Source organism: Propithecus coquereli, unplaced genomic scaffold, assembly GCF_000956105.1.
Source record: "Propithecus coquereli isolate 6110/MARCELLA unplaced genomic scaffold, Pcoq_1.0 Scaffold88, whole genome shotgun sequence".
Lineage (NCBI taxonomy): Eukaryota > Metazoa > Chordata > Mammalia > Primates > Indriidae > Propithecus > Propithecus coquereli.
Genome location: NW_012155062.1, coordinates 9,520,492 through 9,534,818, shown reverse-complemented (window position 1 = coordinate 9,534,818; position 14,327 = coordinate 9,520,492). Strand labels below are relative to the sequence as shown.

Here is a 14,327-nt window from a genome sequence, read left to right as displayed (position 1 = left end):
ACAAATTAAACTTCTCCAATCTTCACAGTCCTCAAGTGGTACTACCTTGACCATCTTTCCAGTGTCTCCTTTCCGCACTGCTTTACTCTTCAGTCCATCTGGACCACTCAATATTCCACAATGCCTCCTGAAACTAGCATTCCACTTATCCACATGCTGTTAACAAAATACTATTAATTCTCGTTGATGCTCAAATGCTCCACCAGGGAAGGGAAAACAACTAATATTTGGACAGAATTTATTACATATATAATAATATGTTCCAGGCACTTAAGTTCTTAATTAATCTTTACACAGGTAAACAATATTAACTCATATCTTAAAACGAGAAAAAGAAATGCAGAAAATGGCACAGCTGAAATGGTGACTCCAAAATGTTTTCATAACACCACTCTGCTGCCTAGATAGGATTCAGGTATATTGCCTTCTAATGTAGCTATGTAGCTAGCTCTCTGATTTCTGCTAAAGACTATAATAAATGACAACATCCTACTCAACTCCAGAACCTACAAAATGTCCCCTTGCAAAACAAGGACACTTCTAAGAAACAGAAATAATAAAGTATTTCTTATTCTAAAGAAACTGTAGTAGTATCAGATACCAGGTCAATTTTGAAAACAGTTTCAAACTTCTCTATACCAGCCCAGACATCCAACAAGTTATAACATGTGAGATCAGAGCAGAGATAAAATGTCTTTTTTATTCCACAAGAGTTTCAAATAAAAATCCCAGAAAGACGTAACTCTGAGGTCCAAAACTCTCAATTTTCAAGCTAAATTTTGCCTACTCATCCATCTCCTCTGCCTAGTCCAGACGCTCCATATCCAAGAATAAGAAATTGGTAGAATCAACTGGAAAATTTTACTGGTCACTACTGATATTTGGACCACAGTGTTGAACTTGCAATCAGTTCTATTAATTTTTAAGATTCAAAGTACTGGAAAATGTGATAAGAATTGGTTTCAACAATTCTCTCACTTTACACTTCACAGATAAGAAGCCAATGGACATAAAGGTAAGGAAACAACTGGCCCAAGATCATTAATTAATGGCAGAGTCAGTATTAACACCCAGCTTTTCAGGCTCATGAACTACTCCACTATACTTCCAGAGAATACAACACTGGGTGCCTGAAACCTCTATGTTAAATCACAATTGTATGTAATATCATAAGCCACAATTACACAAAATTAATATACAAAATCTTTGTGCAAGCCAAGGAAACAATCATTAGAGCAAACAGACAACCTACAGAATGGGAGAAAATGTTCATATGCTACACATCTGATAAAGGGCTGATAATTAGACTCTACACAGAACTCAGGAAAGTCAGCAAGAAAAAAAAAAATCAAACAACCCCATTAAAAAGTGGGCAAAGGACACGAACAGAAACTTTTCAAAAGATAGACTAATGACCAACAAACACACAAAACAATCCTCAATACCTCTAATCATCAGGGAAATGCAAATCAAAACCACAATGAGATATCACATAATTCAGTGAGAATGGCTTTCATCAAAAAGTCCCGAACAACAAATGCTGGCATGGATGCGGAGATAGGAAAACTCATACACTGCTGGTGGGACTGCAAACTAGTATAACCTCTATGGAAAGTAATATGGGGATACTGCAAAGAATTAAAAGTAGAACTACTATTTGATCCGGCAATCCCACTACTGGATATTTACCCAAAGGAAAAAAAGACAGTCTATAAAAAAGACACCTGCACTCAAATGTTTATAGCAGCACAATTCACAACGGCAAAGATGTGGAAACAACCCAAGGGCCCATCAATACATAAGTGGATTAATAAAATGTGGTATAGGTATACCATGGAGTACTACTCAGCCATGAAAAATGGTGAACTAATACCTCTTGTATTTACCTGGATGGAACTGGAGACCACTCTTCTAAATATCACAAGAATGAAAAAACAAACACCACACGTACTCATCATTAAATTGGAACTAACAGATCAACATTTATGTGCACATATGGAAATAATGTTCATCAGAAATCAATCAGGAGGGACGGGGTAGAGGGGATGAGTAAATTTACATGTAACGGGTACAATGCACACTATCAGGGGAAAGGCACACTTAAAACTGTGACTCAAACAGTACAAAAGCAATTTATGTAACCAAAACGTTTGTATCCCCATAATATTATGAAATTAAAACAAAAAAAACTTAGTACAAATTCAAAAAAATTTTTCCATCCAAACAGTATTTTCTAAGTTTCACACACTGTTGATCACACTGTAATAACTGCCACAGATCAGGATATCCTTGATATAATATTAGAAGTATGAGAAATTTAGTTCTCGCCCAACATGCATGAAAGAACCTACTTGTATTTCGAATTCCAAAGAAATAAAGCTCCTTTGAATCATACAGTTAAATTAAGATTATGTACACATAACTATTTTCTTACATAATTCACATTCACAAAAGTATTAAAAAAGATAAAAACTTTCTGAAGCTTGGACCACTCTTTCAATGCCTAGCTATAAATTTAACACACACCTAATCCACAGCCTATCTGTGAATGATCTCACAGACCAAGGTCTGATCATTGTATTTCAGTGGTTCGATCACTAGCAAACCTCCTCTATGCCAAGAACTGTGTTATATTTTGGATAAAAGTCTTTACCTTTGAAGGACTCAAATTTTGTTTATGAGGACACAGAGACATACGTAATTTCAAAACTATGGTAAAGGGTCAAGACAGAGATATGTAAAACATGTTGATTCTACAGTAGGATGGGAAGAGGACATTTTGACCAGCTTTAGAAAGAAGTGAGGGAATGGACAGGGAAAGAATCTTGGAGTAAGAGGTACAATTAGTGAAAGTCAATGACTTACCTTAATGGCCTCTACTTGTTGGCAAATCAATTTCAGTAAAGAATTCTGATCTTCTGCCCATCGAGGTGGTGTTTTGGGAGAATACTAAAAAACAGAAAAAAAATAAATAAATAACAACAAAACAGTACTTAAAACACTTAGAATAGGGCATGCGCAGTGGCTCACGCCTGTAATCCTAGCACTCTGGGAGGCCGAGGTGGGTGGATTGTTTGAGCTCAGGAGTTCGAAACCAGCCTGAGCAAGAGCGAGACCCCGTCTCTACTAAAAAATAGAAAGAAATTAATCGGACAACTAAAAATATATAGAAAAAATTAGCTGGGCATGGTGGCGCATGCCTGTAGTCCCAGCTACTTGGGAGGCTGAGGCAGGAGGATCACTTGAGCCCAGGAATTTGAGGTTGCTGTGAGCTAGGCTGACACCATGGCACTCTAGCCAGGGTGATAGAGCGAGACTCTGTCTAAAAAAAAAAAAACACTCCAAACCTAAAGCAAAGGAAGGCAAGTTAAGTATTTACACACACATCCTCCTTCTGTGCATTAGTCATAAGGTATTACTGGGTGTTTTTGAAATTACCAAAATACAAAACCAAGACAAAAACACCGGTTGCTAGGTTACCAATAAGAAAGTATATACAACAACCTGCAACTTACTTTCTTGACCACTGAAAGATGTGAATCACTGTCATCTATAATCTTTAGTAGGTAGTCCCTGGTCCTTCTCAAATAATTTTTGCACTCTTCTTGTTCTTCAGGAGAAAGGGCATCATTTCCAATGTCTTCTGCCTTCCTGTGAAAAATCTACACAAAGAGTGCTTTTATGAAACAATTAGGTTTTAAAAACAAAAACCTTTTAATTCAAGTATCACATCTACTTACCACTGCAAGATTCCAGTAAGAAACAACATTTTTTATAGATTCAAAAGCAGTCATAGCATCTTCTATATTTCCATTAACTGCATCCAATATAGCAAAAGTTATATGTGCCTCTTCTTCGTATTCATCAATTTCAGATGCCTAAACACATTTAGCAGTTTTTAGTCAAATTGTTTTTACTCAGCATATCAAACCTAAATGATTTTCCAATGATTTTAAATGATCTAAAGAGATTAATATCTCATTATTCATTTGTCATATTTTACTTGCAACAGCTAGTAGATTTAGAAAACAAAGCAATTAAATAACGAGGCAATTAATTTGAGTTTATATCTCCATTTCTTTGTTTATAAATGGAAATCTATCTCCCCAGTAAATTCACAAAGGAATTCTGTTACCTGAATGTCTGCACTATGAAAATGTTTAAACAGAGGATCAGTAGGTTCAGGAATATTGCTCTTCTTTTTAATCATCTTCAATAATGGTAAAACTTTTTTCCAATAATGAACACTTCTGCCTATGTATTCCCGTTGATCATAAAAAGAATTAAGACCGCTGCCCTAAAACAGAAAGTCAGATGCACACAACCTTAAGGAACACATAAGGAATTTTTTTAAATCTGAAACTTCATTTACAGATGCTAAGAACAACTGTAAAATTTCAAGGCAAAACCAAATGGAATCTCAAAAATAGTTTGGTCAACTTCCCAAATATTGGAATAACTAACCACCTTATTACCAGTGATCACTCTGGACTCAATTTTAAAACATTTTCAATGATATAAACTTCATGAGGCAGTCCAACCTATTTTTTAAGAGTTGCCATTTTTAGATAGCCAAAATTTGCCTCTCTGTGGTGTCAGTTTGGTCAAAGGGCTAACTAAAATTTGCCTCTGAATAGTATCAGTTTGGTCCAAGGGCTAATCAAAATTTGCCTCTGTGTAGTATCAGTTTGGTCAAAGGGCTAACCATCTACACCTAATCTGGCCACAAAACAAGACTTCAAATATTTATTTTAATAAACGCGTGCACATACATATTCATGCATTTATTTCAGAGACAAGGTCTCACTATGTTACCCAAGCTAGTCTCAAACTCCTGGGCTCAAGAAATCTACCTACTTAAGTCTTCCAAGTAGCTAGAACTGCAGGCCAACATGCCCAGCTAGATCTCAAATATTCAGAAAGATGTATAATACCACTACCTACAAAGCCGTGTGCCACCTAACATTTTAAAAAACTTTTCCAGCTAAACAATAATCATAACTTAATTACTAAGTAATAACAATAATAGCTAATATTTACATAATATTTACTGTGGGCTGGGCACTGCTCCTCCAAGTGTTTATATATAACTGTATTAACTATTTTGTGGCAAGACTAAAAACACATTTCACCTGGCATAATATAAACAAGCTGCTATTGTTTCCAGAAAACACTTATAATAAAAAGTTCGTAATTTTTAAAAATTAACGTTCTTTAAAAATGTTTGCACTTTAATAAACCCACCGTTTTCTGAAGGCATTTTGCCCAATGTACAAGCAGAGCAGGTTGAAGGCCATGTTTTTCCTGACCTCTTAGAGTGTTTATTTCATGCTGAACTAGAAGTCGCAATTTTGCTGAGGTTCCAGGTCTAAAAAAAGTTTAATATAAATACTTTATAAACACACAGTTCAACATTTATATTATATTAACTGTCACATGATAAATTAAATCTTCACATAAGAAACTAAATCCCCAGTAAAACCAAGGCAATAACTTCAAACAATATTTCTGTTTTACTACTTACATTGCTTTTCTGTGAATTAGATTACAAACTGCATCCCACCAAGTTTTCTGTCTATCTGTACAAAGCTGTTTACACACAGGAAGTGGTAAGCATAGTGGCTGATAGGCGCTGTAGTGACAATTACATTTCTCCTTTAATTGTAAGTGGCTGGTGTATATCACTCCAAGTAAAAATACCTATTTTATTTAAAGAAAAATTAATTTAAGTTAGAAAAAGGTTAAACAAAACTCAAAATATTTAATTTGTTAAAATCTTTGCTTACTTCAAGATCTAAAATACATATTGATTCAGGTGCATTTGTTTCAAGCCTTGAGGTTTCCTGGGGCAAATGATGAAAAAGCTGTTTTAGCCATTTTCGAATTGCAGGTAAGGTAGGCAATGAATTCCACTGTAAGCCAAGCCAAGTAAGGTGTTGAAGACTACCATTATGAGCTCGAATGGCACCTGAAATTTAAAAAAAAAAAAAATTGGCTTGAGGTTTTGAAAACTTTCCTTGTGCCATTAGTTTTGCCAAAAAAACAATTAATGCACATTACACGTGTCTTATACAATTGCTTTGCTATATCAGAGCTGGAGGAAATTCCATGAGAATCAAACTCTCGTGTTCTTACCATATACTTTCACACTTTGTATCTAGAAATTTTAATAAAAACAGTTATGGGCTGGGCATCGGGGCTCCTGTCTGTAATCCTGGCATTTTGGGAGGCCAAGGCAGGAAGATCACTTGAGGTGAGGAGTTTGAGACCAGCCTGGGCAACATAGTAAGACCCCGTTTCTCTACAAAAATAAAAAAATCAGCCAGGCGTGGTGGCACACACCTATAGTCCTAACTACCTGGGAGGCTGGGGTGGGAGGATAATCTGAGCTTGGGAAGTTTAAGCTGCAGTGAGCTATGATGATGTCACTGAATTCTAGCCAGGGCAACAGAGTGAGGCGCCCCTACCTGCCCCTATCCCCCCAAAAAAGTTGTTATGTAGAATTCTTTTTCAAGTCCATCTAAGGAAATGAGATTCACTAGAACTCAGTAAAATAAAATTTGCTTACAGAAACCAAATAAAGAATACTCACCTAATAAATCCTAAAACAGTGGATTTTCCTTTCAGTAAAGTCATTAAACAATGGACTACCACTATATTAACCCATTAGTAAAGAGATCTTTTCTTCTATAACAAAGTCAATACTGAAAGGGTTATAAAAGCTTCTGAAAACATACAACCCTTCTGGCACTCTGGCAATTTCCAAGAGACTTAAAACTGTCCATCTTCTCAGTAATTCTGTTTTTAAGAATCTCTATGGAAATCATTTGAAATGTACACACTTTATATTGAAGTTTCCATCATGATATTATTTTTAATAGTGAAAAAACTAGAAACAACTTGAATACCCAACAGTAGAAAGTAGCAAGCAAATTATGGCTAATTCATAAAAGAAGATTGCCATTAAAAGTGCTATTTGTGGAGTTTTAATATAGATACTATGGGAAAGAATTCATGAAAGAAGATAAATCACATATACAGTATAAACAACTACATACAGAAGAATATATGCACCCACCACCACCCCTTCCAGCTCCCTCAAAAAGAAAAAAAAAACCTGAAAAGAATACAGGAAAATATTAAGTCATTATTTCAGGGTAATAAGATTGTGGGCAATTTATTGTCCTCCTAATATAAAAGGATTAAGATGCAGAAGGTTTCCTTTGAAACATGTAACTTACCAACATCATATCTAGCCAAATCATCAGGCTCTGGTGCTTGTAGAGCAATGTTTCCAATATCATCACCACCAAGGAAAGATTTATCCTTAGGTGACTGACTAGAAAATAGAGCATCATATAAAGTAGACTGCCCACTTTTATTGGCAAAAGATTCCACAACCTCCTTTAAAAAATCTTCCTTGCCACGACTTAAGTTTAGCAACATGTGTCCTGAAAAATAAATTATTTCCATCATTTTAAAAATACAGATTGTATTTACTCACATCTCTCTATTGTTTCATTTGCATACCCAACAGGAAATAAGATGATTATCTCAGACCTAACCCTCCAACCAAAAAACTACAGCTGGACAACAGAAAGGGTGCTCATGTAGAAAATAGAGTACAGGTTTAAGAGTATGTCTACATAAGAGAATAAAAAAGAAGAAAAAAAGACAGGAATATGTACGAAAAATGCCAAAAGTTTTGTATTTTAGATAAAAAGGTTTGGATTTAAGTAGCCATAGAATCTCTGATCTCATACACTGATTTCTAAACCTGGCTGATCAGAATCTTCCTTTAAACAGCTTTTACAAAGTATTTTTTCCCAGGCCCCACTCCCAAAGATTTTTATTCCATAGGTTTGGGGTAACAAATCTATTTTAAAAACACTCCTTGGATCAAGTACTAATATATGCTACAACATGAATAAACCTCGAACATCCGCTAATAAAAAAAGCCAGTCACAAAAGATTACATATCATATGATTCCATTTATAAGAAATGTCCAGTATAAGCGAATTGAAAGAGAAAGAAGTAGATTAGTGACTGCCTAGAGCTGAGACATTTGGGAAAATGCAAAGTGACTGCTAATGGGTATGGAGTTTCTTTATGAAGTGACGAAAATGTTCTAAAATTGATTGTGGTGATAGTTGTACTACTCTATGAACATACTAAATAAAAACCACTAAATTGTATACTTTAAATGGGTGAATTGCATGGTATTTGAATTATATTTCAAATGAAGTGTTTTTTTAAAAAAAAAAAAAAAAACCCCTCCTTGGAGTTAATTCTGCTCATCAGTCAGGTTTGGTTATCACCAGACTGTTGTCTCTCAGGAAACTTGCAGAGATAGTCTCAGGAATGCCCATATCAAAGACATAAAAAACGCAGTTGATTTTACTAACTGTGACACCTGCAAAGGCACCTATGATGGCCCTGCAAAGGTAGAAGGAAAATAGAAAGGGGAAAAATGCAAAGTCATTTTAAGGACTGAAAGTCTAACTTCCATAAAAAAGGCAGGCTGTGGAACAGAACAGCAACATGCAATATGATCAACAGCCTAACTAAAAACCAAAACTTCTAGCAACTTTGATTTAATGCTACTTCTTGCTCTTTACAAAGTTCATTCAATTTTATTTCAAAATTGCTACCTACAGAAAGCATTACATTTCTTCAGTTCACTGCTTGAGTCACTGGCTGTTTGACTACCTAGAAGTCTGTGCCTTAGCGAAATCATAGGTATTATGCAACAGACCTTTAGGATCCATCCCAGACAGTCAAAAATGGGAATTCAAAAATGGGAATACAACCACAAATCCCAAAAGCCTAACAGGTTTTGAGTATGTATCTTCTATCTTCCTCACCATGCTCTCGGCTTTTCAAGATATAGATCTGTATCTTGATCTTAATATCCCCCCAAAGCAGTGTTTCAAAAGCAGCTGGTGTTAAATGTTGGCAAATCAATAATTATACTTAGTTCAGGAAGTGCTCTGAAATATTCTGAATGGAGGTTCTAGCACCTACATAAAGGAAGGGTAGGGAATTACCTCTTCCTGGGAGCAAACACTATCAAATATTTATTTCCTTTAAATAATACACCATGTATTCTAATCCCTTCCATACCTCTTGCCCTTATGCGGCATGGCAAAGGTAAACAAAAAATTTTGACAAATTATATCCTGGACAGACACAAGATTTATCATTAGATGTGCCTTTACAAAGAAATTTCTCTTTTTTAGATTAAATCAGTTAAACATTACTATTACCTGATTGGCTCAGACGATCATAGGCCATCATTTCCAGCAGATTTTGTCCAGCTTCTCCTTTTATTAATTTAATCTTTGGTCTTGGAACCTAATAATTTTAGAATCAAAAATCTTAATTTCGTAATACCCATATTTCTAATAGTAAGACGTTCCTTTCTATAACACTGTATTGTTTTGATAATGAATAAACAGTTAAGCAATGGTTAAACCGAATTAGAAAACAGATAACAAAAAATTGGGAACCAAGGAATTTATATGATCTAGCTATAAAAGATGCAAAGAGCACATCTGAGAAACTACTGTTTTTATTTTTTTATCCCCAACTGTGTCCTCATGAAATTACTTTCTACTAAAAATACATAGAAAAGTTACATTCAAGGAAATGGAGAATTTAGTTATATTACTTTTCTACCCTCCATAATCAGGACTGTAGCAGAAGAGATGATCCTACTATAAACAGCACTGGTGAAACCATACTTGGAAATGCCACACTGTGGACAGCACATTTTCAAAGAGTATGAGTAATCTAGGATACCACTAGGATAAATGGGAACAATCAAGAGAGTAAATGGACTCTTAGCCCTATGCTATGCAAAAAAGCGGAAGGGATGAATAAATAGAATAGCAAAGAGAAGACATAACAGCTGCCTTCAGATATTAAAATTATTTTACAAAAGAACTGTTAAACTCTTTAATATCACCGAAAGAAAAAACAAGATCAATACATAGCAGCTTGAAGCATATTTTTACTCTATATAAGGAAGCACCAAGAACCAAATTATCCAAAGATACACTGGGCTATTTTGAAAAGTAGTGAATGGCTATCACTGAAAATGTTCGGTCACAGGCAATGACCACTTATGGGAGATATCCTAAAAGTGACCATATGGATGCCTAGAGTAGCTGCTTTTACATCTCTCATCACTTTCTTAATTGGTGGTAGAAATGTAATCTGATACTACCTCTCTAACGTTGGAAATTTGGCAACAGCTCTAAAAATTATAAATGCGTAGATGTACTTTGATCCCGCAATTCTTTCAGGCATTTATCCTACCCATATTTTGACATGTAAAATGGCACAAGTTATTCATTGCTGAATTATTTGTAATAGCATAGGAAAAAAGCAAAAGCAACCTAATGTCCTAGTTTTAGCGCCCTGGTTTTAAAAAAACCCCAAAACTATGGTACAATACATACAACAGAATAATATGCAAACATCAAAACTAATGCATTCTGAGGCAGGAGGATCGCTGGAGGCCAGGAGTTCAAGACCAGCCTGGGCAACATTTGAAACCCCATCCCTACAAAAAATAAAAATAAAATAATAATAACAATAGTAATAATAAATTGGCCGGGCATGGCGGTGTGCATCTATAGGCCTAGCTACTTGGAAGACTGAGGCAGGAGGATCCCCTGAGCTCAGCAGTTCAAGGTTACAGCGATCAATGATCGTACCACAGTACTCCAGCCTGAGCAAAAGAGCAAGGCCCTGCTTCTTAATTTAAAAAAATGAAAAACAAAATAACTAGTAAGGATGTTCTTTATATACTGATACGGAAATATCTCCAAGATACAATTCATGGAAATAAATCAATATAAATATAATGATTGAACATTTTTCATGTTTTTAAGAGAGAGGGTGTGTGTGTGTGTGCGCACGCGTGTGTGTGTTGGTTAGTATAGGCATAAAACATTTCTTAAACTCACAAAAAAAATAAGAACACTAATTTCCACAGGGTGGAGAATTTTCTGAAGACATCAAACTATATCATCTACAGATGTTGAAAAAAAGCACAAAAAATAAGAAACAAAACATGGACATAATTCTTCTTGTTTACAAACTGACCTCAATTCATAAACCTGATCTCTTTTACAAAATTATTCAACAGCTGAATTTGTTACCAGTTAATTAGTTATGAATCTGCTCAGTCAAATCATCTCAAGTTACCATTTCCTCACCTTAACTAACAGGTTTGATGAGAGACATTGCTATATGTCTCGCTGAGAAACCCATACATTTCCTAGAGCCACAGCATTCCTCTCAAGAGTCTGTAAACCTTACCATAAAAGAAGTTAGTCTCACATAATTCCTTAAATACCCAAATGCCAGCACATAATCTACTTTTTATGCTTATAATCATTTGATAATTAAGCTTTAAAATAAACTGATAAGATCAAATCCAAGCATTTAAGATGTTTCTATTATACATCCAGTCCACAGAAATATGTGGTAGTTAAAAAGACTGAGGTAGATATCTATCTATATGCTGAAGTGAGAGAAACATGAAGAAAAGCAAGGTATAAAGCACACCCATGTTGAGACATAACGTTTTTTTTTAACGATGGGGTTCTCACTATGTTGCCCAGGCTGGTCTCAAATTTCTGGGCTCAAGCTATCCCCCAGCCTCAGCATCCTGAGTAGCTAGGACTATACGGATGAGCCCCCATGCCCAACAAAACAATTTTTTAAGAGAGAGCCTGCATTATATGCTTGCATATGTAAAAATACTCCTTAATACCCAAAAACCTGCTAACAGTGGTTGTCTCCTAAGACAACCAGTGGGTGAATGGGTTAACAGGGAGACTACTTTTTCATTATTATAATAAAAAAGTTCACAGTCGGGGTATGGTGGCTCACGCCTCCAATCCTAGCACATTAGTAGGCTGAGGCAGGAGGATTGCTTGACTCCAGAAGTTCGAAAACGGCCCGAGCAAGGGCAAGATCCTGTCTCTACAAAGGAAAAAAAAAAAAAAGAAAGAAAGAAAAATTAGCCGGGCATGGTGGTGTGCACCTGTACTCTCAGCTATTTGAGAGACTGAGGCAGGAGGATCACTTGAGCCCAAGAGTTTGAGGTTGCAGTGAGCTATGACGATGCCACTGCACTCTAGTCCAGGTGACAGAGCAAGACTCCATCTCCAAAAAAAAAAAAAAGTTTGTAATTTAAAATGGTTGATTGTGTATATTAACTTTTAAAACTACATAGTTACCAAAGAATTTCTACAAAAGACAGAACCGTTTAATGTTTATATTAACTAGTGAACTTCACTAAATTCACCAATTTTCACTAGTACACATATGTACACTGTGTTTCTACTGAGAAAGTATTAGCCCTTAACACTGTATGCTTATTATCAACAGTGTTTTTAAAAGATCTATATACCTCCTCTAAAGCTAACAGTCATTTTTATAAGCCTGGCTTGATGCTCTTTTGGGAGACTGCTTATTTCTTTTCATTTAAAAAGTAATGTGAGCTCATGAAAAAAAAAAAAACTAGAAAAATGGGTTGGAAAAGGAATATTAGCCATCGCCTAAAAACAATGATTAATATTATATTTGGCATATTTCCTTCCTGTCATGTTCTACGTATAAGGAAAGTTTTGTTTTCAAAGATTAATATACTGTTATATATAACATACTGTCATAAATGTTATATACATGTCATATTTATATATATACTTTTTAAAGTTATTGTTTAAATGGTAATCAGCTTCTTCTATCATAGATCACATACCTATTCCCCCCAAATATTCTTATTAGTTTTTTGTCCAAGTTACATGTATCTTTTTTAATAAAGTTTACCCATATTTGAGATTATGTCCTTATTATATGTTCCCAGAAATGGCAGAGTAAAAAAAATCATACTCTTCCACATGGTCTTCAAACAAGTCATAGCAATGCAGACAGTCAACAGTAGTGCATCAACATTGTTGTTTCACCAGCCTCAACAGTATTGTGCACATCTTGGTTTTTTTTCACCCTGTCAAATTGCCTATTTCATTTTAACTTTAATTCTACAGATTTGTTCACATATTGTTATTACACATGAGGGCACACCTCCATTTGAAACACATCAAATTCTCAGTGAAATGTGTCAACTGCACCTAAAACTGGAAAAGGCTTACCTGAAATGCTATGAGATAGCACAATGCAGCCAGCTCAGAGAGAGCTCGCCACTGTACATCACTATGCTGACCCATCTTCAAAAGCAGAGAACCAGCATGCATGTAGAAATGTCCTTTCATTTCTAAGAAAGCAGCTGACAGTTCATCATTTCCACCCACAGAAGATTTCACAGACTGAAGAGCACTATCAAAACTGTAATATTAAAATATTATACAGGTAGTCCACATTTACTGCACTGTAAATAACCGTTTTCATTATTTAACTCAAAATTAATAAATTTATTTCAAGTTTCATCTTCACAAACTCCTAACAATTCTTATTCTGCATTTTAGAAATTAGAAATCATCTAGTGCTTTTTTTTCCTGCATACTTCCTCTACATCGAGCTTAACCTCTAACCTCTAGAATGATGTCTTACTCCCAAACAGTTATTTTCAGCCCTCCAATCACAGAAAAGATACAAATCAAGTAAGAATGGTGATTATAGGTGGACCAAGATAAACTTGGGAAACGATTTTCTAGTTTCTTTCTGATCATATAATTTCATTACTCAATTCGAGTTCACAATTTCTCATATTAGATATGCCATTTCCAAATTATGATAATTTTTGAGTATCAACACTATAACAGCTCCTCTTACAATATAGGTATAATTACAGAGTTAAATATATTTCTTACTATTATTTGTAGTCTATATTCTAATTAGTACTTCTAAATTCTAATGATTCTCAGAATCATTTGGGAAGAAAAGCACAAGCAAACACTTAAAATGTTCAGCATAATTTTAAAGAAATTTATAATAAAGAAATCAGAGCAATAGGGATTTCTTCTAGCAAATGAGGTCTGGGGATCTCTGAGGGTTCTCAAAGACCCCTTCAGGGGATCCATGAGGCTAAAATTATTTTTGTAATAATACTAAGAAACTTTTTATCATTCTCACTTTCTCATGTATGTAAAAGCTGAGTTTTCCAGAGGTTCATGACATGTAATAGCTTAACAGATCGAAAGAGGAAGTCGATGAGAATCCAGCTGTGTTCTATTAAGCCAGACATTAAAAAGATTTATAAAAATGCAAACCATCACTCTTCTACCTGTTTTGTTGTCTTGAAAAATAATTATTTTTCATAAAAAAAGCTATTATTCTTAGCATGTAATGG

At 35.0% G+C, this 14,327-nt stretch overlaps 1 protein-coding gene across 1 annotated transcript in view; it reads right to left on the bottom strand.

Moving 5' to 3' along the window:
- RANBP2 (RAN binding protein 2) overlaps positions 1–14,327 on the bottom strand; it is a 68,870-nt gene that overhangs the window by 36,358 nt on the left and 18,185 nt on the right. The window contains exons 7-16 of the mRNA XM_012664264.1: positions 13,171–13,363; positions 9,268–9,355; positions 7,242–7,451; positions 5,787–5,968; positions 5,525–5,700; positions 5,245–5,368; positions 4,136–4,297; positions 3,741–3,878; positions 3,516–3,662; positions 2,866–2,949 (exon numbers count right to left, since the gene is read on the bottom strand). Coding sequence (XP_012519718.1) covers positions 2,866–2,949; positions 3,516–3,662; positions 3,741–3,878; positions 4,136–4,297; positions 5,245–5,368; positions 5,525–5,700; positions 5,787–5,968; positions 7,242–7,451; positions 9,268–9,355; positions 13,171–13,363 — 1,504 coding nt within the window. The remainder of the gene's footprint in view (positions 1–2,865; positions 2,950–3,515; positions 3,663–3,740; positions 3,879–4,135; positions 4,298–5,244; positions 5,369–5,524; positions 5,701–5,786; positions 5,969–7,241; positions 7,452–9,267; positions 9,356–13,170; positions 13,364–14,327) is intronic.